Raw genomic sequence first — 23615 nt, 5'->3', positions numbered from 1 at the left:
CTGGCACCCACTGGGATGCAGGCACCACAGGAAGAGATTTAACCCACTAAGCCACAAGCTAAAGCATGTACTTACTGACATCCTACAGAAGTAAAATTGGAGAAATCCACAATGTAAACGATACTTTACAGCAGGGGTGGAAAACACCTGGTCTGCAGCACACATAAGGCCCATGAAACCATTTGGTATGGCCTTGCCAAGGTAACTGGAAGAAAAACTTGAAATCCAGGTGCTGACATCCCATATGGGCGCCAGTTTGTGTCCTAGCTGAACCCGGCTGCTCCTCTTCCAATCTAGTTCTCTGCTATGGCCAGGGAAAGCACTAGCAGATGGCCCAAGTGCCCGGCTCCTGCACCCTCATGGGAGACCTGGAAGAGGCTCCTGGCTTCAGATCTGCCCAGTTCTGGCTGTTGTGGCCATCTGGAGAGTGAACCAGAGGATGAAAGACCTTTCTCTCTGTCACCTGTCTCTCAGATAAATAAACAAACTTTTAAAAAAATAAAATAAGGCCGGCGCCGCAGCTCACTAGGCTAATCCTCCGCCTGTGGCAACGGCACACCGGGTTCTAGTCCCAGTCGGGGCGCCAGAGTCTGTCCCGGTTGCCCCTCTTCCAGGCCAGCTCTCTGCTGTGGCCAGGGAGTGCAGTGGAGGATGGCCCAAGTGCTTGGGCCCTGCACCCACATGGGAGACCAGGAGAAGCACCTGGCTCCTGGCTTCGGATCAGCGCAATGCGCCAGTCGCATCGCGCTGGCTGCAATGGCCATTAGGGGGTGAACCACCAGAAAAGGAAGACCTTTCTCTCTCTCTCTCACTGTCCACTCTGCCTGTCCAAAAAAAATAAAATAAAACAAAATAAAAAATACCTTGAAATCCAATAAATTTACAGCAGGCTGATTTTTGAGTTGGTAATTCTGTATGGCCCAAGCATGATGCTATAAATAGCCCAATGGTCTTTTGCCATTAAAAAAAAAAAAGTTCCCCATTTCTACTTTAGCATGAAAACTTGTAATCTCTCTATATTATCTGAGATGTGATCTCAATAAGAACTTTTTTCCTGGCTGCTCAACTGCCAATTCAGCTCCCTGTTAATGGTCTGGGAAAGCAGCACAAGATAGCAAAAGTGCTTGGGTTCCTGCCACCCACGTGGGAAACCTGGATGAAGCTCCGGGCTCCTGGGTCCAGCCTGTTCAAGCCCTGACCTCTGGGGAGTGAACCAGCAGATGGAAGCTCTTTGTCTCTCCCTATAACTATTTCAAATAAAGAAATATTTTAAAAATAAAAAGACTATTTTCAAAACAAAATTACTCAGATAAAATTTAAAATGTGAGGATCAAAACATATCAGATATTAGAGGAATATTGCAGAATCTCAATAAAAACTATTAAGTACAATGGGTACAACCATATGAATGACCAACAGAAAAGGTGTCCAAAGATGAACCGTCAAGTAAGACTTAAGTCAGTAAAGGTGACATCTCAGACCTAGGGAAACAACGGATTTCTGCATAAATGGAACTGTAACAACTGTGCAACAATCTGGCGAAAAAAATAAAGCTAGGTTCATTCTTCAGAATGCACGTCAGGATAAACTCCTAACAGTATTACAAGAAAATCATACTATAACCTCAGAATAGGGTTGATATTTACACTAAAAGTACCAAGAACGGAGGGTAGACACATCCCACATGGAAGATTCTGGGTTCAACAACCAGCTCCAGCTCCTGACTCCAGCTTCCTGCTAATGCAGGTGCTGGGAGGCAGTGGTGGTGGCCCAAGTAACACACGGGAGACCTGGACTGACTTCCTGGCTTCAGCCCAGTCCAGTGCCAGTTGATTCAAGCATCTAAGCAGTGAACCACCAACAGGACTCTGTCATTCTGCCTCTCAAATAAATAAAGTACCATTTCTGCTATACAAGCAAGCTGGAAAAACGAAGATCAATTTGATCCAGACAGCCAATCAGGATGAATTGAGAAAGAGGAATACGGCCCAGGGCTGTGTCATAGTGGATAAAGCTGCTACCTGCAATACACAACACCAGCGTCCCATACAGGCGCAGGTTTGAGTCCTGGCTGCTACACTCCCAATCCAGCTCTATGCTAATGGCCTGGGAAAAGCAGCAGCAGATGACCCAAGTGCTTGGGGCCCTACAACTCACAAAGGAGATCCGGGATGAAGCTCCTGGCTTCAGCCTGGCCTGGCCCTGGCCATTGGGGCCACCCAAGGAGTGAGCCAACAGATGGACAATTTCTCTTTTCTGGCCCTTTCAAATAAACAAACAAATCTTTTTTAAAAAGAGAGAGAAGAGAGGAAAAACAGTATGTAACAGAATAATATGAGCACAAGTTCCAAAGTGAGAAGGAAAATGATAGGTGACAGGAAAGAGCAATCCGAGTGAAGTGTTTGTCTTCTGAAGTCAGAAAATGAGTAACTGGGTAGAGTGTGGACTTACTAACAAGCTCAGGGATGCTATGTTTGGATACTGGTCTGGATGTTCAACGTCCCCCAAAGATCCATGTGCTTTACAGGCTGGTCTCTTAGTTAATGGCACAAAGAGGCTGGGAACCTAACACAACACAGCTGTGGTGTCTACAAATGGTTCTTTGGGAAATGACTAGATTAGACCGGAGCATCTGGAGAGAGCTCCGATGATTAAGTCCTGGAGGCTTTCTGAGACCAAAGACACAAACACCTGGCTCCTCTGTGCCACCCGAGGACTTGACCAGCAAGAACACCATTCCCAGATGCCAAACCAGCTGGGTCGCAGATCTTGGAGAGTGAACCTCAAAGCAATTAACCAAAAATAAACCTTCTCTCCTTATGAAGTCAACTTTCAGGTACTTTGCTGTGGTAACGACAAGCTCATTGACACAAGGATAACTGTGACTGTCAAGCAGTACACTAAAATCAATGAAAAGATTTGTCTGGCAGCATCACGCAACACTGACTCAAAGTGAACAGACAGAATGTGATGAACACCCAAAAGCAATCCCATTACACAAGAAGCAAGAATCTTAATTAGAAAGGTACCCACTCCCCCCCCCCCACAGAAAGAGGAGGGGAAAAAAAGCAGCAGCAACAAAACTCACTCATTAAACATTCAAGACAAAGAAGGAGCTTTAAAGATGGCGGGGGAAGGGGACAGACGGATGGACAGGCACATCCTGCATCAGCACACTGGATCAGCTCTCCACCTGACCCAGCTTCCTGTTCATTCACCCTGTAAAGCAGCATATGATGCCTCAAGTGCCACCCACATGGGAAACAAAGATGGAGTTCAGGGCTTTTGGCTCAAGCCTGGCCCAGCCCCAGCTTCTGTAAGAATTTGGAGAGTGAATCAGTAGATAGAAGATATGTCTCTCTGTCACTGTATCTTTCAAGCAAATGAAAATAAACATTAAATACCCACAGAAACCAGTAGTACCATTAACAGAAAAAACTGGGAAATGAAGGATTGGTCTGTAAAATTTTGAATCTGTTCACATATTTCTAAGTAGATATATTCTGAATAATGAGTTTTGTAGCAAATCTTGTCAAAAATAACAGAAATAACTAAGTAAAGCTATATTAATAGTGGACCTGTTTGTTAACGAAAATTAAACCACCATAGTAAAACAGAGCCCCCAGACTACTTTTATAACTTAATATTTACAGAAGAACATTTTTACTTTAAGTCACCTGCATTCTAAGTCAAATTCCCAGATACATAAGTACTTTATTATCTTTATCCCCCCCTTTTTTTTAAATTTATTTGACAGGTAGAGTCATAGACAGTGAGAGAGAGACAGAGAAAGGTCTTCCTTCTATTGGTTCACTCCCCAAATGGCCGCCACAGCAGGTGCTGCGCCGATAGGAAGCCAGGAGCCAGGTGCTTCCTCCTGGTCTCCCATGCGGGTGCAGGGGTCCAAGCACTTGGGCCATCCTCCACTGCCCTCCCAGGCCACAGCAGAGAGCTGGATCAGAAGAGGGGCAACCGGGACTAGAACCCGGCGCCCGTATGGGATGCCTGCACCACAGGCAGAGGATTAGCCAGCCAAGTGAGCCACAGTGCCAGCCCTATCACTATCTATTCTTGAATTGACAGGTTTTTTTTCTTTATAATAGCTGTATTTAAAATGTCGAGTATGTTGCCATCCAGAGTGCTGAGGACAGCAGCCAAGTCCTGACCCTAGATCTGTGGCACAGCCTAGGAAGAGACAGAGGACCCAGAACAGCTGAACCACACAGGGTGAGGGCTGATAATGCTATCCCTATAGTACCCAGAACCAGGGCCCTGCAGCCTGGCCTTGCAGATGGGGTGGGCACTGCCAGCCCAGAGGAGGGAAGAGGCCAGCAGAGGTTCTGCCCTGCCTCCACTGGCCTGCAGATAGTCCAGCACCCTGGCCCTTCTTGCTGTCTGCACCTTTGAAGGGGCCTCTGACCGCCAGCTGTAGGCCTACATGGCCAGTCTGACGCGAGAAAGTGCTCTGCGGCCCAGCTAGTGACCACGTCCTACAAACTTTTACTGACAAGCCGATAGGTGTCCACCCTGAACAGGTGTCCAGTAAGCCACAGCTGCCCCAGCCTCCTCCAGACTGGAGGAGCTACCTAGCCAGGGCTCCCTTCCATGCTGCCCACTCCAGATGGAGGTCCAGCTCCTGGCTTCAGCCTGGCTCAATCCTGGCTGTTCTAGCAATTTGGCAAGCACACCAGCAAATGGAACATCAACTGATCTCTCTCGACCGATCTCCCTCTCTCCGTCCATCTGTCCGTCCCTCCCTCCCCCCTCCTCCCTCAGTCCTCCTTCCTGTCAGTTAAATAAGTATCTTTTTTAAAAAAATTTTTTTAATAAAAATCACTTTAAAATGGGTTAGCTCACACCTAAAGCAGTAAGAAAACAATTTCTCAAAGTCCCTTCTGCTGATTTTGTGCTACAACCTTGTGTTTATCTACTTCAATGTCAAAAGTTTTCTGAAAATCTATATATTTTTAGTAACTATCTGATACTTAACACACACCCAAGAACTTAATAGCTTCTACTTCTATAAAGTGTGCAATGGCAAAATAAGAATGACTGACTTATGCTGATCCTCTGGCTCACAATCAAAGATCCTATTATTCAAAGGTAGTGAGCTGTCCTGTTAAAATGTTAAGCAGCAAATCTTTCCTATGTGTTCAACATGCACACTCTAGACAGTACTATTATACTATGGGTTGGGAAAGAAATTCACAAAACATAAAACTCACCATATTAACCACTTTAAAGTCAACAAATCAGAGGCATTTAGTACATTCACAATCACTACCCAGGAGCTGGGTTAAGCCTCCGCCTGTGGCACCGGCATCCCACACGGGCACTGGTTCCAGTCCTGGATGCTCCACTTCCCATAAAGTTCCCAGTTAATGGCCTGGAAAAGCAGGGGAGGATGGCCCCAGTGCTTGGATCCCTGCACCACCACGGGAGACCCAGAAGAGGCTCTTGGCTTCGGATGGGCCCAGCTCTACCCATTGAGGCCATTTGGGGAGTAAACCAGTGGATGGAAGACCCTTCTGTCTCTCCCTCTATAACTCTACTTCTCAAATAAATAAATAAAATCTTTAAAAAAAAAAAAAAAAAAACTGACCTCAGGGGCCTGGTTGGACTCTGTGATTTCCACTTTCATAAAAAAAACTATCTGATATTAGTATAACTACATTAATCTGGTTAATATAAATATATGTATGATAATTTTTTTCCCATCATATGCTTTCAACTTGCCTGTATCCTTATATGGAAAGTAAGGTATAGAGTTGGGTTTCATTATTTAACTAAGTCTGAAATCTCTCTCTCCTATTTGGATCACTTAAGAATTTACAAGTGCTGGGTCTGGCATTGTAGCCACCGCCTGCAGTGCCAGCATCCCATTTCGGCGCCAGTTCAAGTCCCAGCTGCTTCACTTCCAATTCAGCTCTCTGATATGGCCTAGGCAAGCAGAAGATGACCCAAGTCCTTGGGCCCCTGCGCCTGCGTGGGAGACCCAGAAGCAGCTCCTGGTTCTGGATCAGTGCAGCTCCAACTGTTGCACCCAACTGGGGAGTGAACCATCAGATGAAGACCTCTCTCTCTCTCTGCCTCTCCTCTCTCTGTGTAACTCTGACTCTCAAGTAAAAAATAAATAAATCTTTTAAAAAAATTTAAAAATGCATTTATTATACTTTTATTCTTCAAAAGCACTTTCAACAGGTTCAGAATTCTTATTGGCAGCCATTTTTCTATTTACACATTAAAAATATTACCTCACTGTGTACTGTTTCCATTGCCTCTATTGAGAAGATAGCAGTCAGTCTAATTGCTCCTTTATGTTTGCCCTCTGGTATAGATGACTCTTTATATTTGTTCTTAAAAGTTTGTGGTGTTTTAATAGCTGTATAATTTTCATGTATATATTCAAAGAAATCTTTGTGTTTTCTCAAAACTGTGGGTTTATATCTTTAGCGTATTCTGCAAAAATTGTCAACTATTTTCACTTCAAGCACCAAGATTTCTTAACCCAATAGGCCCTGACCTACAACTTTTATCTTCCCCTGACCCACAAGCATCTGATCCAACTTCTCTGAAATTGGCAAACACATCCTAATACAAACTTCTTCTCTCTGTACTTCCTTTTTTTTTTTTTTTTTTTAAGATTTATTTATTTAATTAAAAGGCAGAGCTACAGAGAGGCAGAGGAAGAGGCAGAGAGAGAGGGAATTCTTCCATCCACTGGTTCACTCCCCAGTGGTCGCAACCACTGAAGCAGAGCCGATCCAAAGCAGGAGCCAGGAGCTTCTTCCGGGTCTCCCAAGCGGGTACAGGGGCCCAAGGACTTGGGCCATCTTCTACCGCTTTTCCCAGGCCACAGCAGAGAGCTGGATCAGAAGTAGAGGAAGTACAGCAGCCAGGGCTGAAATCGGCAGTGCTGGCACTGTAGGCGGTTGGCTTTACCCGCTATACCAGCACTGGCCCTGTTGGGGCACCGGATTCTGTCCCGGTTGCCCCTCTTCCAGGCCAGCTCTCTGCTGTGGCCAGGGAGTGCAGTGGAGGATGGCCCAAGTCCTTGGGCCCTGCACCCCATGGGAGACCAGGAGAAGCACCTGGCTCCTGCCATCGGATCAGTGTGGTGCACCGGCTGCGGCGGCCATTGGAGGGTGAACCAACGGCAAAGGAAGACCTTTCTCTCTGTCTCTCTCTCTCACTGTCCACTCTGCCTGTCAAAAAAAAAAAAAAAAAAAAAGACAAAACAACATACTGGAAATGAAGAATTCAATACAACAAATAAAAATTTGGTGGAAAGCCTTAACAACAGACTCAGTGAGGCAAAAGAAAGAATATCCAAGTTAGATGACAAATCCCTGGAAAGTTGACAGTCAGACCAAAAAAAAAAAAAAATTAGAAAAATAAAATACAGTTTACAGTTTCAGAGATTTATGGTTTCTAGGAGTTCCTGAAGGTGTGGAAACAGAGAATGGATTAGAAGACCTTTTTAGTGAAAGAATTACAGAAAACTTCTCTAATTTGGAGAAAGAAAGGGACATCCAATTACAGGAAGCACATAGAACTCGTAACAGACATAACCGAAACAATCCTCACCATAGCACATTTTAGTCAAACTCTCCACAGTAAAACATAAAGAAAAGATTCTAAAATGTACATGAGAGAAACACCAGATTATTTCAGAGGATCTCCAATTAAGATTCACAGCTGACTTCTCATCAGAAACCCTACAGACTAGGAGAGAATGGCAAGATATATTCCAAGTCTGAAGAGAAAAAGAACTGCCAGCCCAGAATACTATACCTTGCAAAGGTCTCATCTATGAACGAAGGTGAAATAAAGACCTTCCATAACAAGCAGAAATTCAATGTCACCACTTGCCCAACCTTACAAAAGATGCTTAATGATGCACTGCTCACAGAAAACATGGTCATCAGTATAAAAGCAGGTAAAAGGCAGAAAATTTCCCAGTAAAAGTACAAAGGAAATACAAGGTGAACAATAGGAATATTTATGGAAAAATGGCAGGGAAAACTCATTACTCATCAATAGTCACCTTGAATGTCAAAGGCCTCAACTCTCCAGTTAAATGACACAGACTGTTAAATGGATTAAAAAACAAAGCCCATCTATTTGCTGCCTACAAGAAACACATCTTACCAACAAACATACACACATACTGAAAGTAAAAGGAAGGAAAAAGATATTCCATGCTAAAAAAAACAAAACTGAGCTGGTGTAGCCATCCTAATATCAGACAAAATAGACTTTAACACAAAAACGGTTAAAAGAGACCAAGGGCACTATGTAATGATTAAGGATCAATTCAACAGGAAGGTGTACCTATTATAAATGTATGTGCACCTAATTACAGGGCACCTGGCTATTTAAAAGAAATGTTAAGAGATCTAAAGGGAGACATAGACTCAAATACAATAGTAGTGGGGGATTTCAATACCCAACTTTCAGCAACAGACAGAACAACCAGACAGAAAATCAGCGATGAAACAGCAGAGTTAATCGACACTATAGAACAAATGGACCTAACAGATATCTACAGAACTTTATATCCTACAGTCGCAAAACACATATTCTTCTCACCAGTGCATGGAACTTTCTCTAGGATTGACCACAAGCAAGGCCATATAGGGACTCTCAGCAAATTCAAAAAAATAAAAAGCATGCCATGCATCTTCTCAGACCACAATGGAATGAAGCTGGAAATCTACAACTCAAGAATCTCTAGAACATATGTAAACATATGGAGACTGAAAAATATGCTCCTGAATGAACAGTGGATCACTGAATAAATCAAAAGAGAAATCAAACAATTTCTGTAAACGAATGAAGATGACAATACAACATATCAAAACTTATGGGATGCAAAAAAGCAGTGTTAAAAGTTTATAGCAACTGGTGCCTACATCAAGAAATTGGACATGCACCAAATAAATGAGCTACTGATGCCTCTCAACGACCTAGAAAAACAATTGCAAACCAAAGTGAAAACTAGTAGGAGAAAATAACTAAAATTAGAGAAGAAATCAACAAAATCAAAACCAAAACAATAAAAAAAGATCAGTAAAACTAAGAGCTGTTTTTTGAAAAAAATAAACAAAATTAACACATCACATCACTGGTCCACTAACCAAAAAACGAAGATCCAAATCAATAAAATTAGAGAAGAAAAGGGAAATGTAATGACACCACAGAAATAAAAAGAATTATCAGAAATTACTATAAAGAGCTGTATGCCAACAAATCTGGAAACCTGGAAGAAATGAGATAGATTCTTGGACATACAGCCTACCTAAATTGAGCCATGAAGACACAGAAAACCTAAACAGACTCATTTACAAGACAGAAATTCAATCAGTAATAAAGACCCTCCCAGCAAAGGAAAGCCCAGGAACCAGATGGCTTCACTGCTGAATTCTACTAGACATTTAAAGAACTCTAATTCTTCTCAAGCTATTCAAAACAATTCAAAAGGATGAAATTTTCCCAAACTTGTTCTAGGAAGCTAACATCACCTTAATTTCTAAACCTGAAAAACCTACAACAGAGAAAGAACTACAGATCAATTTCCCTGATGAAAAGACAAAAAATCCTCAACCAAATACTAGCCAATCAAATCCAACTCTACATCAGAAAATCATTAACCCAAGCCAAGTGGGATTTATACCTGGTATGCAGGGATGGTTCAACATTCACACATCAATTTGATATACCACATTAACAAATTCAAGAACAAAAACCCTAGGATTTTCTCAATAGATGCAGAGAAAGCATTTGATAAAATACAACACCCTTTCATGATGAAAACTGTAAGCAAATTGGGTACAGAAGGAACATTCCTCAATACAATCAAGGCAATTTATAACAAACCCATGGCCAGTGTCCTATTGAATAAGGAAAAGTTGGAAGCATTCCTACTGATATTCAGAATCAAAGATGCCCACTCTCACCCACTGCTATTCAATATAGTCCTAGAAGTTTTACCCAGAGCCATTAGGCAAAAGAAATCAAAGTTACAAATTGGGAAGGAGGAAGTCAAAGTAAACCCTATTTGCAGATGACATGATTCTATATATAGGGTATTCCACTAAGAGACTATTGGAACTCACAGAAGTTTGGTAAAGTGGCAGTATATAAAATCAATACACAAAAATCAATAGCTTTTGTAGACACAGACAATGCCATGACTGAGAAAGAACTTCTAAGATCAATCCCATTCACAATAGCTACAGAAAAAATCAAATACCTTTGAATAAATTTAACCAAGGATGTCAAAGATCTCTACAGTGAGAATTACAAAACATTAAAGAAAGACGACACAAAAAAATGGAAATATCTTCCACGTTCATGGATTGGAATAATCAGTATTTCCAAAGCAAATTTCAGATTCAATGAGATACCATTCAAAATACCAAGAAAATTCTCCTCAGATATAGAAAAAATGCTGAAATTCATATGGAAACACAGGAGACCCCAAATAGCTCAAGCAATCTTGAAACAACAAAAACAAAGCCAGAGGCATCACAATACCAGATTTCAAGACATACTATTGGGTAGTTATCATCAAAACAGGCTGGTACTGGTACAAAAACAGATGGATAGAAAAAATGGAACAGAACAGAAACGCCAGAGATCAACCTATGCATCTAAAACCAACTGATCTTTGACAAAGAAGCTAAAATCAATCCCTGAGCAAGAATAAGCTCTTCAACAAATGGTTTTGGGAAAACTGGATTTCCATGTGCAGAAGTATGAAGCAAGCCCTCTACTTTACGCCTTATACTCAAAAAGGATTAAAAACCTAAATCTATGACCTAATACCATCAAATTATTAGAAAACATTAGGGAAACCCTCCAAGACATTGGCATAGGCACAGATTTCTTGGAGAAGACCCCAGAGACATAGGCAATCAAAGCCAAAATTGACAAATGGGATTACATCAAATTGAGATGCTTCTGTACTACAAAAGAAACACTCAGCAAAATGAAGAGACAACTGACAGAATGGGAGAAATTATTTGTAGACTATGCAACTGATAAAGGATTAATATCCAAAATATATAAAGAGGTCAAGAAACTCAATAACAAAACAACCAACCCAGTTAAGAAATGCACATAGGACTTAAACAGGCAGAGGAAATCCAAATGGGCAACAGACACATGAAAAAATGCTCAGGATCACTAGCCCTCAGAGAAATGCAAATCAAAACCACAATGAGGTTTCATCTCACCCTTATCAGAATGGCTTTCATGCAAAAATCAACAAACAACAAATGCTGGTGAGGATGTGGGGAAAAGGGTACCCTAATTCACTGTTGGTGGGGGTGTAAACCAGTAAAGCCACTATGGAAGACAGTATGGAGATAATTCATAAATCTGAATATAGACCTTCCAAATGACCCAGCCATTCTACTGCTGGGAATTCACCCAATGGAAATGAAATCAGCATATGAAAGAGTTATCTGTACCCATTGTTTATTGCAGCTCAATTTACAATAGCTAAGAAACAGAATCAACCCATGTCCATCAACTGAAGACTGGATAAAGAAATTATGGGATACATATACCATGGAATACTACACAGCAGTGAAAAAAAATGAATTCTTGTCATTTGCAACAAAATGGATGAAACTGGAAAATATCCCACTTAGTGAATTAAGCCAAAAGGACAAATACCGTATATTCTCCCTCATCTGTGATAACAGAGCACCTGAAAGGTAACCCATGGTGAAACTGGAGCTTTGAGACGCAGTGACTGAACTGCCTTTGTCCCAGCTGCTGAGAAACATTTTTTTTCATACTATTTGTTGAACTCTTACTTAGTGGAGTTAATCATATGTGTTACAAGGTTAATTAAAAATAGATTTTAGTAAAAAATTAGAATGGGAATAGGAGAGGAAGGAAGAAGCAGGGAGAGAGGGCAGGTACATTGGGAAGAATCACTACATTCCTCAAGTTGTACTTACAAAATATGCATGAAGTTTGTACTCCTTAAATATAAGGTTTCTTGGGGAGAAAAAAAAAAAAAAAAAAAGGACTCACTAAGCTGAAGTTTACCTGTAGAGATGTAATTGATCCCGTGTGTCCTTGGAGCACAGCAACTGGGGCACAAGTTCTCAAGCACCACACTCTAATTATTTTATCGCAGCTCCCTGCAGCAATCAATGTATTCTCATAGTTTACTGCCATATCTGAAATCTCTGCAGAATGACCTCTTAATGTGGATAGCAAGCGGCCATTATGTGTTGACCAAATCTTTACCAAACAATCATCTGAACCCTAAGAAAAAATACATCCAAGAATAAATGTTAGTTCAGCAAGTCTTTAAAACCATCTAAAAGAACACCTTCGGATGTCACCCAAACTAAGTATCCAGAATGCCTCCCCTCTTTCCAAAGGTAGAATGTTCTGTAAATTATAATCCATCTGGTCAGACTACTTATGTATGGAACAAGTATTTTCTTCAAAGGAAATTCTACATAAATATACTATGAAGTTATCATTTCCATAGATCAGAGCACATTATGTTTTATCCAAATTTCTCTTCCAAGTAGTAAGTCCCAATTAAAAGTTCATGCTCACCTATATCAATTAACAACACTCAAATGTTGTTAAGTCCAGTTCATACCAACTAAATAATCTGATGAATGTTAGGACAAATATGTATTTCAAAGCCTGAAAATAAAACTAAGGGATTACCCCAAAAACAGATGGTGAGAGTACTATACTCACTTGAAATAACCAATCTGTCTCAAATTTACAGTACCAGCTAGCACTCATTCAGTAAACATTTCATCTATTCTGAATATCAGTTTCAAAATGATAAACTGATCATCACCTGGTTTTCCCCTAAAATATTTAATTAAATTCCATTTTTAAAAGCTATTATTTTTAAAGATTTATTTTTTTAATTTGAAAGGCAGAGTTGTAGAGAGAGAGGGAGAGATAGAGATCCTCTAACCACTGGTACACTCCCCAAATGGCCACAACAGCCAGAGCTGAACCGAACCAAAGCCAGGAGCCGGGAGATTCTTCCAAGACCCCTATTGCGGGTGCAGGGGCTCAAGCACTTGGACCATCTTCCACTGCTTTCACAGGCCACAGCAGAAAGATCAATCAGAAAAGGAACAGCAGGGCCGGCGCCGCGGCTCACTAGGCTAATCCTCCGCCTAGCGGCGCCGGCACACCAGGTTCTAGTCCCGGTCGGGGCTCCGGATTCTGTCCCAGTTGCCCCTCTTCCAGGCCAGCTCTCTGCTGTGGCCAGGGAGTGCAGTGGAGGATGTCCCAAGTCCTTGGGCCCTGCACCCACATGGGAGACCAGGAGAAGTACCTGGCTCCTGCCATCGGATCAGCGTGGTGCGCCAGCCGCAGCGCGCCGGCCGCGGCGGCCATTGGAGGGTGAACCAACGGCAAAGGAAGACCTTTCTCTGTCTCTCTCACTGTCCACTCTGCCTGTCAAAAAAAAAAAAAAAAAAGAAAAAAGAAAAGGAACAGCAGGGACTTTAACCAACGCCCATATGGGATGCCAGCACTGAAGTCAGAGGATTAACCTACTTCGTCATGGTGCCAGCCCCAAGCATCCTTAATATGTATGCTGAAGAACTCTTTGGGGAGGATGCTGTGGCAAACCAGCTTAAGCTCCATTTGGGATGTCCATATCCTATATTAAAGTGCCTGGGACTGAGCACTGCCTCTGCTTCAGACCCAGCTTTCTGTTAATATGCCTAGGAGGCAGCAGATGATGGTCCAAGTACTAGTTCCTGTCACCTGGATCCTGGCTTTGGCCCAGACAAATGCCAGCTGTGGGAAGTGAACTATCAAACAGAAGGTAATTCGCTCGTGCTCTCTGAAAAAAAATTTTTTTTGGCAGGCAGAGTGGACAGTGAGAGAGAGAGAAAGGTCTTCCTTTTTTCCATTGGTTCACCCCGCAATGGCTGCTGCAGCCGGCGCTCTGCGGCCGGCACACCACACTGATCCAAAACCAGGAGCCAGGTGCTTTTCCTGGTCTCCCATGGGGTGCAGGGCCCAAGCACTTGGGCCATCCTCCACTGCACTCCCGGGCCACAGCAGAGAGCTGGACTGGAAGAGAAGCAACCGGGACAGAATCTGGCGCCCCGACCGGGACTAGAACCCGGTGTGCTGGCGCCGCAGGCGGAGGATTAGCCTATTGAGCCGCGGCGCCGGCCTTCTTTTTTTTTTTTTTAGATTTACTTTATTCATTTGAAAAATGGAGTTACAGAGAGAGGTAGAACCAGAAAGAGAGGTTGGCGCTGTGGTGCAGTGGGTTAAAGCCCTGGCCTGAATCGCCGGCATCCCATATCGGCACCAGTTCAAGTCCCAGCTGCTCCACTTCTGATCCAGCTCTCTGCTACAGCCTGGGAAAGCAGTAGAAGATGGCCCAAGTCCTTGGGCCCCCGCACCCACGTGGGAGACACTCTTTTCATTTAAATAAATAAATCATTTTTAAAAAAATTTTTTTCAGGAGCCTGCAGCTGTGGCTGGTGGAGCAGGTTAAGCCAAAGCCTGCAACACGTTATTAGCACCAGCTTTCCGTATGTGCATCGTTTCAAGTCCCAGCTGTTCCACTTCCAACCCAGCTTCCTGCAGATGCTTTTTTTTAATTTATTTGACTGAGTTAGACAGTGAGAGAGAGAGAAAGGTCTTCCTTCTGTTGGTTCACCCCCAAAATGGCCACTACAGACAGAGCTACGCTGATCCAAACCCAGGAGCCAGGTGCTTTTCCTGGTCTCCCACACGGGTGCAGGTACCCAAGCACTTGCACCATCCTCCACTACCTTCCTAGGCCACAGCAGAGAGCTGGACTGGAAGAGGAGCAACCAGAACTAGAACTCGGCACCCATATGGGATGCCGATGCCGCAGGCAGAGGATTAACCATGTGAGCCAGAACGCTGGCCCCTGCTGATACTCTTGAGAAAGTAATGGAAGATGGCCCATGTTCTTGGGTCCCTGCAGCCAGGAGGGAGATCAGAATAGAGTTTCAGGCTCTGATTTTGGCCTGGCCCAGGCCCAGTTGTTGTGGCCATCTGGAGAGTGAGTCAGTGGATGGAAGATCTCTCCCTCTCTCTCTGTAACTGCCTTTCAAATAAATAAATAAATCTTAAAGGAAAAAAAAGAGAAAAGAACCACTACGCTACATCAATATATCTAAAAATAACACATAGACTTGACTACCTGCAGTTATATCCATTGAGGTATTTATTAATGATACAAACTTGGGGTCAAAATTTAGCTTAACAGTTAAGACACAAGTTAAGATACCCAGGTCCAGGGCAGGAGTTGTGGCACAGCAGGTAAAGCCACTGCCTGCAATGCCAGCATATCATATGGGCACCCATTTGTGTTCTGGCTGCCCCATTTCCAATCCACCTCCCTGCTAACGGGCCTGGGAGAAGTAGCAGAAGATGGCCCAAGTGCTTCAGCCCCTGCTATCCAAATGGGAGACCCAGATGAAGCCACTGGCTCCTGGCTTCCACCTGGTCACTGCGGCCATCTGGGGAGTAAACCAGCAGATGAAGACATCTGTCTCACCCTCATCCTTTCACATAAATAAATAAATCTTAAATTAATAAATCTGTAACTTTTTCAAATAAATAAATCTTTAAAAATAAAGACATCCACATCCATATCAACGTCCCTGCGGGTTCAATACCCAGCCGAGCTCCTGACTCATTCTGGGAGGCAACAGTGATGGCTGAAGTAACTGGGTTCCTGCCACCCATGTGGGAGACCTGGATTAAATTTCCAGCTCCCTGGCAGCTGTCGACATTCGGGGAATGAACTGGCAGACAGGCGCTCCCTCCTACTCTCTGCTTTTCACATACATTAAAAATAAATTTAAAATAGACAAATTTCACAGGCCCCATACCAGACCAATTTAGTCAAAATCTCTGAGAATGGGAAACAACAGTCTATGTTTTACAAGATATCCTAGATGGCTCTGAAGCACATTTAAGTGCTCAAGATGATACCAAACTGAGTTTAAGATGTCAACTCACTGTGAAGATTCTATGTCCTGTCCTATCAAACGCTACACAGTAAACAGCAGACAGATGCCCAAGAATCCTTCTGTGCATTTTTATGTGCTGATACATAGTTCCTGGAAATGCTGTGCTAAACGTGGAACACCCTGTGAGCTGCTTTCCTCGATGTATCTCCACTAGGAAATAAAATAACAACAATGAAAATGGTTAAGGGGGAACATTATATAAAATGCTAAGAAAAATCCCAAACAATTTCAATAAGATCGCAAACTCTATTCTTGAGAAATCCTAGTGATACAAATGTCTTCCTAATTTTATTGTACTATCATCATTAATACAGACTACTATGATGATTTTTAATTAATCTTATTTTTAATATTTAAAAAATAATTTGAAATTTGATCAATACTACTGAAATAACATTACCAGTATTTTTAAATGTTTTTATTACAGCATTTATAAACCTTGTTAAGAAATTAAAGAATGGTTTCAGTTACTTCAAAGCCAACCTCACTTACCAAGATTTGGTGGGGAACCATAATTCACCGGCATTTCAGGTGGTCTTCCTCTATGAAGAGCAGCAAAGGCAGAGCCCTTCCAAACTGTGTGCCTGCAGTCTTTAAAATGAATTTTAGATACACATAAAATCTTGAAAGTTAACCCCAAGAAAGATTTTATAGAATACTTACGTATATTGTAATAAACTGTTTATTCAAAGTTTTACCAACTAATATACTTAAACAGAAAAGCCCTGGAGGTTTATTAGACTATTTCTGAAGGAAAAAGAACTTCACGACATCTCAGATACAGCAGCAACGACGACTAACATTTGTGCAGCACTTTACAATTCACAAAGTGCTTTCCACATACATTATCTCATTGAATCCTCACAACAACCCTGTGAGGTAGGTGTTTTTGCCAATGTACAAGTGAGGTAACTGAGGCTCAAAGGTTCCAGGACTTTAAGAGATCCGCTGCAGAGTGAAGACGGGCCACAGAGCCAGATTTTTGGACTCCAAGTCCCATTTAACATCAAATAAGTGTTTATTTTTCAAAGCAGAATTGTAAGATACAATATGAAAGAGAAAAGGTCTTAGTAACAATTGATCCAACTTTTCAAAAATGGAAACTTTAAAAGGAAAAATTTAATTTCTTTGATAAAATCTTAATTAACTTATCTCATTTTTAAAATTAATCTGGCCAATACTGTCATGACTTTAGTCTCCTAAAAAATGAACACACAAAATTACCTTTCCCCGTGTTTTAGAACACAGACAGTCCTTTACAGAAGAGCATACAGTGAGGATCTGTGAGTCTGAACACTAATTCTAAAGCCCATCCCTCCCTGACCTACCAGCAAATGCACTAAGAAAAAATGCCTGCCCTCCTCTCCAGGAGACAGCAGCAGCACACAGGTTACGTCCAACAGTAACGCTGAGCTAGAAATTAGCTTCTTGACAACAGAAAGGAGAGGGAAGGCATCCTAACAACCTCTACTGAGCCTCGGGTGCCTCAAACTAACAGGCATGATACGTCTGACATGAATGGATTCAGTCCCGTTGTCAGGACCAAAGAGCAGTTACAAGGCATCCTCCCGTGGCACTAGTACAAAGCGAATGGAGAAACATGGTCCTACCCCAGGGCAGCTTACTGAGGTCTCTTCTAAGATCTTCCAGTTCTGAAGCAAGGCTCAGCACAAAGCACTGAGCTTGACACAAGTGAACAAAGGCCAACAGGCTACCCAAATGACTACTATATAACAACCTAATAATTACAAAGTGAATAGGGACACAGAAAAGGGGAGAATATGAGCAGTTTCCTGACTAGAGCCACTGTGTGGCACGACTGTAGTCTCTCTACTACGAAACAACTAAGCTGACAAACCAGTCAGGCACAGAACCAAGAGATAGGGTTGTTCTTTCTCAGTCAAGCTTTACACTGGTGATGCATCTAAAAAGTGCAACACATCAGCAACCACTCTTGACAAAAATAACCACAAGATGAATTTGACATACGCTCAGGATCAGAGGAACCAACGATCTTTCCCATTAGCAGTTTAGCCACGTGTATACATAGATTATATCACATACATATACTTAGTCTAAGTCAATTATACCAATCTAACAGAAAAAGAATAGCAATTCCAAACATTTTGCTATCACATAACTTTGCAAAAAAGTTAATTAGTGAAAAAAGAACCATGCAATTTTACATTTTTGGTGCTTGATTGCAAACTGCTACCCAATTTAGAAAATTACCTCCCCTCATAACAAAGGGCTTTCAGAATCTAAATATCCAAAGAAGTACTTCTAGCATTTAAGAGTTTATTTAGACACATACAATTACATTCAATGAAGTTATGAGTGAGCTACAAAATGGGAAGAACTCACATTGATAAAACCTCAAACACATCTCAGAATGAATTCAAGCTTCTTAGCTTAACAACTGTATCTTTATCAATATTTTAAATGCAAAAGGACCCATTAGACACTTATGTAATAAAATTCAAAGTTCTATGCTAAATGCAGAATTTTATAGTCCACAGCATGATTTATAGTTACATATCACCTTTCTTCCACAATGCTTACATTACTCCACAATTATAATAATTATTAAGCTATTAATACAAAGCAGAACACGTCTTCAAATTAAGGTACCTTTTGCTGTACGTAGCAAAGACTGCCTTCCTGCACCAAGTAAAGAAGTGACTCTTGAAATACTGGGCGGAATTTCTTTATCCAACATAGGACCGATGCGCTGGCAGATTTGCAACAGATGATCAGGAGCCACATGTTTATTGGATAAGACCTGGTTGAAAAGTTTTAATAACAACACTGTTTACAATAATATCAAAAATAGTAAATATATAGGCATAGATACATATAAGAAAACATGAAAATACATATGTTGAGGCCAGCACTGTGGCGAAGCGGGTAAAGCAGCCGCTTGCAGTGCCGGCATCCCATATGGGCGCCAGTTCAAGATCCAGCTGCTCCACTTCCGATCCAGCTCTCTGCTATGGCCTGGGAAAGCAGGATAGGTGCAGCTCCGGCCATTGTGGCCAATTGGGGAAGTGAACCAACAGATGGAAGATTCTCTCTCTCTCTCTCCGTGTAACTCTTTCAAATAAATAAATAAATCTTAAAAAAAAAAATATGGTGGAAACTACAAAACATGCTGAGAGAAATTAAAGACAACTTACACAGTATATCAATCAATTCAAACCCAACCCAATCAAAATTCCAGCAAGAGTTCTTTGCAGATATTGATATTTTGTTTTCTAAAATTTACATGAAAATGACCTGGAAAACCCAAAGCAACCTTTAAAAGGAACAAAGCTACATGGTTAACAATAGTTAGCATCACCTTGTTATAAAGTTATCATAATCAAAATAGCATGGTATAGGGGCTGGCATTGTGACCCAGCAGGTTAAGCCCCAGACTGTGATGCCACCACCTTGTATGAGCAATGGGAAGAGTCCCAACCACTCCACTTCCAATCCAGCTCCCTGCTTGTGTGGCTGGGAAAGCAGCAGAAGATGGCCCAAGCACTTGGGGCTCTGCCATCCACATGGAAGACCCAGATGGAGTTCCTGGCTCCTGGCTAAAGCTTGGCCCAGTCCTTGCTATAGTGGCCATTTGGGAAGGAAACAGTGAATCTAAGATCCTTCTCTCTTGCTGTATCTCCCTCTCTCTGTAACTTTGCCTTTCAAATAAAAAAATTTAAAAAAAAAAAAAAGCAAGTATAAAATAAGACAAAGAGATCAATGGAACAAAGTATCCAGAAGGATACCTACACACACAGCAGGACTTCAGAAAGTTTGCAGAGAAAATGATTTAATGGGGCCAGCACCCTGGCATAGTAGGTTAAGCATCCACCTGCAGCACCCAAATCCCATATGGGCACAGGTTCGAGTCCAAGCCATTCCACTTCCAATTCAATTCCCTGATGATGGCCTGGGAAACCAGTAGATGGCCCAAGTGTTTTGGTCCCTGCACTCACGTGGAAGACCCAGAAGAAGCTCCTGGCTTCAGATCAGTCCAGCTCTAACCACTACGGCCATTTGAAGAATAAACCAGTAGATGGAAGACCTCTCTCTGGGTCTATCCCTCTCTATATAATTCTGCCCCTCAAATAAATAAATAAATACTTTTAAACATACAATTAAAATACGAGAATTCCCCATGAACATTTTGAAGGCAGTTACTTCAACAAATGGTGCTAGAAGAACTGGATATTCATTTGCAAAAAATAAAAACAGGACTTGATCCATGTTTCACATTACAAACAAAAAATCATCCCAAAATGATTATGTATAACCTAAAACCATGTAACTCCTAAAATAAAACATCAAAGAAAATCTTTACGATGTAGGATTAAGCAAAGATTTCTAATACACCAAAAGGACAATCCACAAAATAAATTGGTAACAATTTCTGTTCTTCAAAGGGCAGTGCAAAGAAAATGAAAAGATAGCTACAGGGCAAGAAAAAATAATCACAATGCGTATATCTGATTAAGGAAATGTATCCAGAATATGTAAAGAACTCTCAAAATTCAACAAGCCATGACTGGTGTTGTGGCATAGCAGGCAAAGCTGCAAACTGCAATACCAGCGTCCCATCTGGGCACAAGTTCATGTCCCAGTTTCTACACTTCTGATCCAGTTCCCTGCCAATGACCTGGGAAAATAGTGGAGAATGGCCCAAGTGCTTGGGCCCCTGCCACTTGATGAGAGACCTAGAAGAAGCTCCTAGCTCATGGCCCAGACTTGGCTGTTACAACAGTCTGGGAAGTGAATCAGCAAATGGAAGATTCTCTCTCTCTCTTTCCTCTATATAACTGACTTCAAATAAATAAATAAATCTTTTAAAGCAAATTCACAAACTACCAAAAAAAAAAATTCAACAAGCTGAGTTTTTTAAAAGAGCAAAAGATCCACACATTACCAAAGAAGATAATACAGATGGCAAATAAACTTGTGAAAACATGTTCAACCTCATTAGTATTCAGTGAAATACAAAATAAAACCATAATGCAATATTACCTTACTCCTATCAATATGGCTGAAGTTAAAAAGGCTGACAGGGTAGGCATTTGGCCCAGTAGTTAAGACACAGGTTGGAAAGCTCGCATCCCATGTCAGAGCACCTGGGTTCAAGTCCTAGCTCCACTACCAATTCCAGCATTCTTAGATATGCATACCCTGGGAAACAACAGGTGATGGTTCAAGCACTTGGATCCCTGCCACACACACAAGAAAACTGGCCCAATCTTGTAAGTTCCCAGTGTGGGCATCTAGGAACCAAAACTAATGAATAGGATCTCTCTCCCTCTTTTTCTCTCAATAATTAAAAAAATTTAAAGACTGACCAAAGTTAACAAAAATGTGGAGAAACTGATGGTGGGAATATAATTTGACCAATTTCAAAAACAGCTAAGTGGTTTGAGTTCACTTTATATCTATCAAATAATCCATCTATTCCATTTCTTTCTTTCTTTTTTTTTTTTTTTTTAACAGGCAGAGTGGACAGTGAGAGAGAGAGACAGAGATAAAGGTCTTCCTTTGCCGTTGGTTCACCCTCCAATGGCCGCCGCGGCCGGCGCGCTGCGGCCGGCGCACCGCGCTGATCCAATGTCAGGAGCCAGGTGCTTTTCCTGGTCTCCCATGGGGTGCAGGGCCCAAGCACCTGGGCCATCCTCCACTGCACTCCCTGGACACAGCAGAGAGCTGGCCTGGAAGAGGGGCAACCGGGACAGAATCCGGTGCCCCGACCGGGACTAGAACCTGGTGTGCCGGCGCCGCTAGGCGGAGGATTAGCCTAGTGAGCCGCGGCGCCGGCCCATCTATTCCATTTCTAAGTACTTATCCATGAAAAAGGAAAACGTGTGTCCAAATAAATATTTCAACATGAATGTTCTTAGCAGTTTCCTTTGTAATAGCCCAAAAGTGGTTATAACCCAAAATTTCCAGTAACAGGTGAATGAATATACCATGCTATCATTTAGCAATACAAAGAAATGCAATGTTGGTAACACATAATACAAAGTATGCTACAAGAAGCCAGAAAATAAAGTATATACTGTACTATTTATATTAAATCCTAGAAATTTAAAATAATAAAATCATAGATCAGTAGTTGTTTTGGGGAGGTGGCAGTGGTAAGAAAGAATTTCAAAGGGGGCAAGAGGAAATTTTTCAGAGTAATGGACATTTTCACTATTTTTATATTACTAACATGTTTAAGGGTATAACATACATCAACATTTATCAACTTGAACACTTTAGTGTGCTTCAATTATACCTTAACAAAAATAACAAAAACACTTATCAGCACTTGCTTATCTGAGACCCGAGAGACTTCTGGTGACAAACCTAAGAAAAATACGATTACAGAAGAAGAAATATATCCTCATACACATTCAGAAGTTTATCTCTGGAACTGAAGACTAAGCTGACAATAGGAAAGACTTTTTTAACTGCTTTATTTTAAATGACAGTAACTTCAGTGGACTTAATGATGCTGGTGTTGAGGAGTTAGTTCCATGTTCGTACGTATTAAATGTCAGATAAATTACCAAAAAATAAAAACATAAAGGTTACTGTGTATATTTAATTCATGAATATGCCCAGAACTACCTGACAGGAATATATCTGGTATAAACTTCAATGCTGGGGACGGTGATGTGGCACAGTGGGTTAATGCCCTGGCCTGAAGCGCCGGAATCCATATGGGCACCAGTTCTAGCCCCGGCTGCTCCACTTCCCATCCAGCTCTCTGCTATGGCCTGGGAAAGTGGTGGAAGATGGCCCAAGTCCTTGGGCCCCTGAACCCACGTGGGAGACCCGAAAGAAGCTCCTGGTTTCAGATCAGCGTAGCTCCAGCAGTTGCGGCCAACTGGGGAGTGAACCCGAGGATGGAAGATTCTCTCTCTGCCTCCCCTCTCTCTGTGTTAACTCTGACTTTCAAATAAATAAATAAATCTTAAAAAAAAAAAAAAAAAAAAAAAAAAAAACTTCAGGGCTGGTGCTGTGGCATAGCGGGTAAGGCCGCTGCCTAGCAGTCCTGGCATCCCATATGGGCGCCGGTTTGGGTCCCAGCTGCTCCACTTCCTACCCAGCTCTCTGTTATGGCCTGGAAAAGCAGTAGTTAATGGCCCAAGTCCTTGGGCCTCTTCACCCATGTAGGAGACCCAGAAGCTCCTGGCTCCTGGCTTCAGATGGGCGCAGCTCCGGCCGTTGCAGCCAATTGGGGAGTGAACCAGCGGATGGAAGACCTCTCTCTGCCTCTCCTTCTCTCTGTTTAACTCCAACTTTCAAATAAATAAATAAATAAATCTTAAAAAAAAAAAAAAGGCCGGCGCCGCGGCTCACTAGGCTAATCCTCCGCCTAGCGGCGCCGGCACACCGGGTTCTAGTCCCGGTCGGGGCACCGGATTCTGTCCCGGTTGCCCCTCTTCCAGGCCAGCTCTCTGCTGTGGCCAGGGAGTGCAGTGGAGGATGGCCCAGGTGCCTGGGCCCTGCACCCCATGGGAGACCAGGAAAAGCACCTGGCTCCTGGCTCCTGCCATCGGATCAGCGCGGTGCGCCGGCCGCAGCGCG

At 42.2% G+C, this 23615-nt stretch overlaps 1 protein-coding gene across 2 annotated transcripts in view; it reads right to left on the bottom strand.

Moving 5' to 3' along the window:
- The window catches only part of BRWD1 (bromodomain and WD repeat domain containing 1), a 126139-nt gene that overhangs the window by 89713 nt on the left and 12811 nt on the right, over positions 1-23615 (bottom strand). For both annotated transcript variants that reach the window (XM_051833556.3, XM_089330547.1), the window contains exons 5-8: positions 18669-18819; positions 16530-16628; positions 16027-16187; positions 12067-12288 (exon numbers count right to left, since the gene is read on the bottom strand). In XM_051833556.3, the coding sequence (XP_051689516.3) occupies positions 12067-12288; positions 16027-16187; positions 16530-16628; positions 18669-18819 (633 nt within the window). The remainder of the gene's footprint in view (positions 1-12066; positions 12289-16026; positions 16188-16529; positions 16629-18668; positions 18820-23615) is intronic.

The sequence above is a fragment of the Oryctolagus cuniculus genome, chromosome 4 (genome assembly GCF_051225735.1).
Source record: "Oryctolagus cuniculus isolate XC-2025 breed Fujian yellow rabbit chromosome 4, ASM5122573v1, whole genome shotgun sequence".
In the NCBI taxonomy this organism is placed as follows: Eukaryota; Metazoa; Chordata; class Mammalia; order Lagomorpha; family Leporidae; genus Oryctolagus; species Oryctolagus cuniculus.
Note: the sequence above shows the minus strand (reverse complement) of the source record. Positions and strands in the feature narration are given on the sequence as shown.